General features: G+C 56.8%; 1 protein-coding gene across 1 annotated transcript; it reads right to left on the bottom strand.

Annotated features, from left to right (window-relative positions):
- Position 1: 1 nt before the first annotated feature.
- Positions 2 to 277, bottom strand: TM35_000152330 (expression site-associated gene (ESAG-like) protein; the record flags this gene model as incomplete). Its single annotated transcript, XM_029025885.1, has 1 exon — positions 2 to 277. A coding segment is annotated over one exon (276 nt), but the record flags the coding sequence as incomplete, so codon positions are not given.
- Between the last annotated feature and the right edge of the window lie 24 nt (positions 278 to 301).

The following is a 301-nucleotide window of genomic DNA, read 5'->3' as shown; positions in this document are numbered from 1 at the left end:
TGGGACACACCCTGCCGTACGGGAGTCGCACCTTCCCGGTCCCCGATACATCAATATCCACAAATGCACTGTGCTGCAGCATATCCCTGGCCTTGAGGAACGCAGCAGCAGAGCGCTTCGTCTCCACATACCAAGAGGTGTGATTCCGCAGCATCCACAGAGTTGTCTTGGTGGTACCAGCGCCATGGCCACTAAAATGAAGAATAGCTGGAGTGGCGTTGGGCTTGTCCACCATGTGGAAGAAGAGAGGAAACGGCAACCTGCCACCCGCCACCACATCGGCAATGGCTGTGGAGCTCCA

Source organism: Trypanosoma theileri (genome assembly GCF_002087225.1).
Source record: "Trypanosoma theileri isolate Edinburgh chromosome Unknown TM35_Tth_15_V1, whole genome shotgun sequence".
Taxonomy (NCBI): Eukaryota; Euglenozoa; class Kinetoplastea; order Trypanosomatida; family Trypanosomatidae; genus Trypanosoma; species Trypanosoma theileri.
Note: the sequence above shows the minus strand (reverse complement) of the source record. Positions and strands in the feature narration are given on the sequence as shown.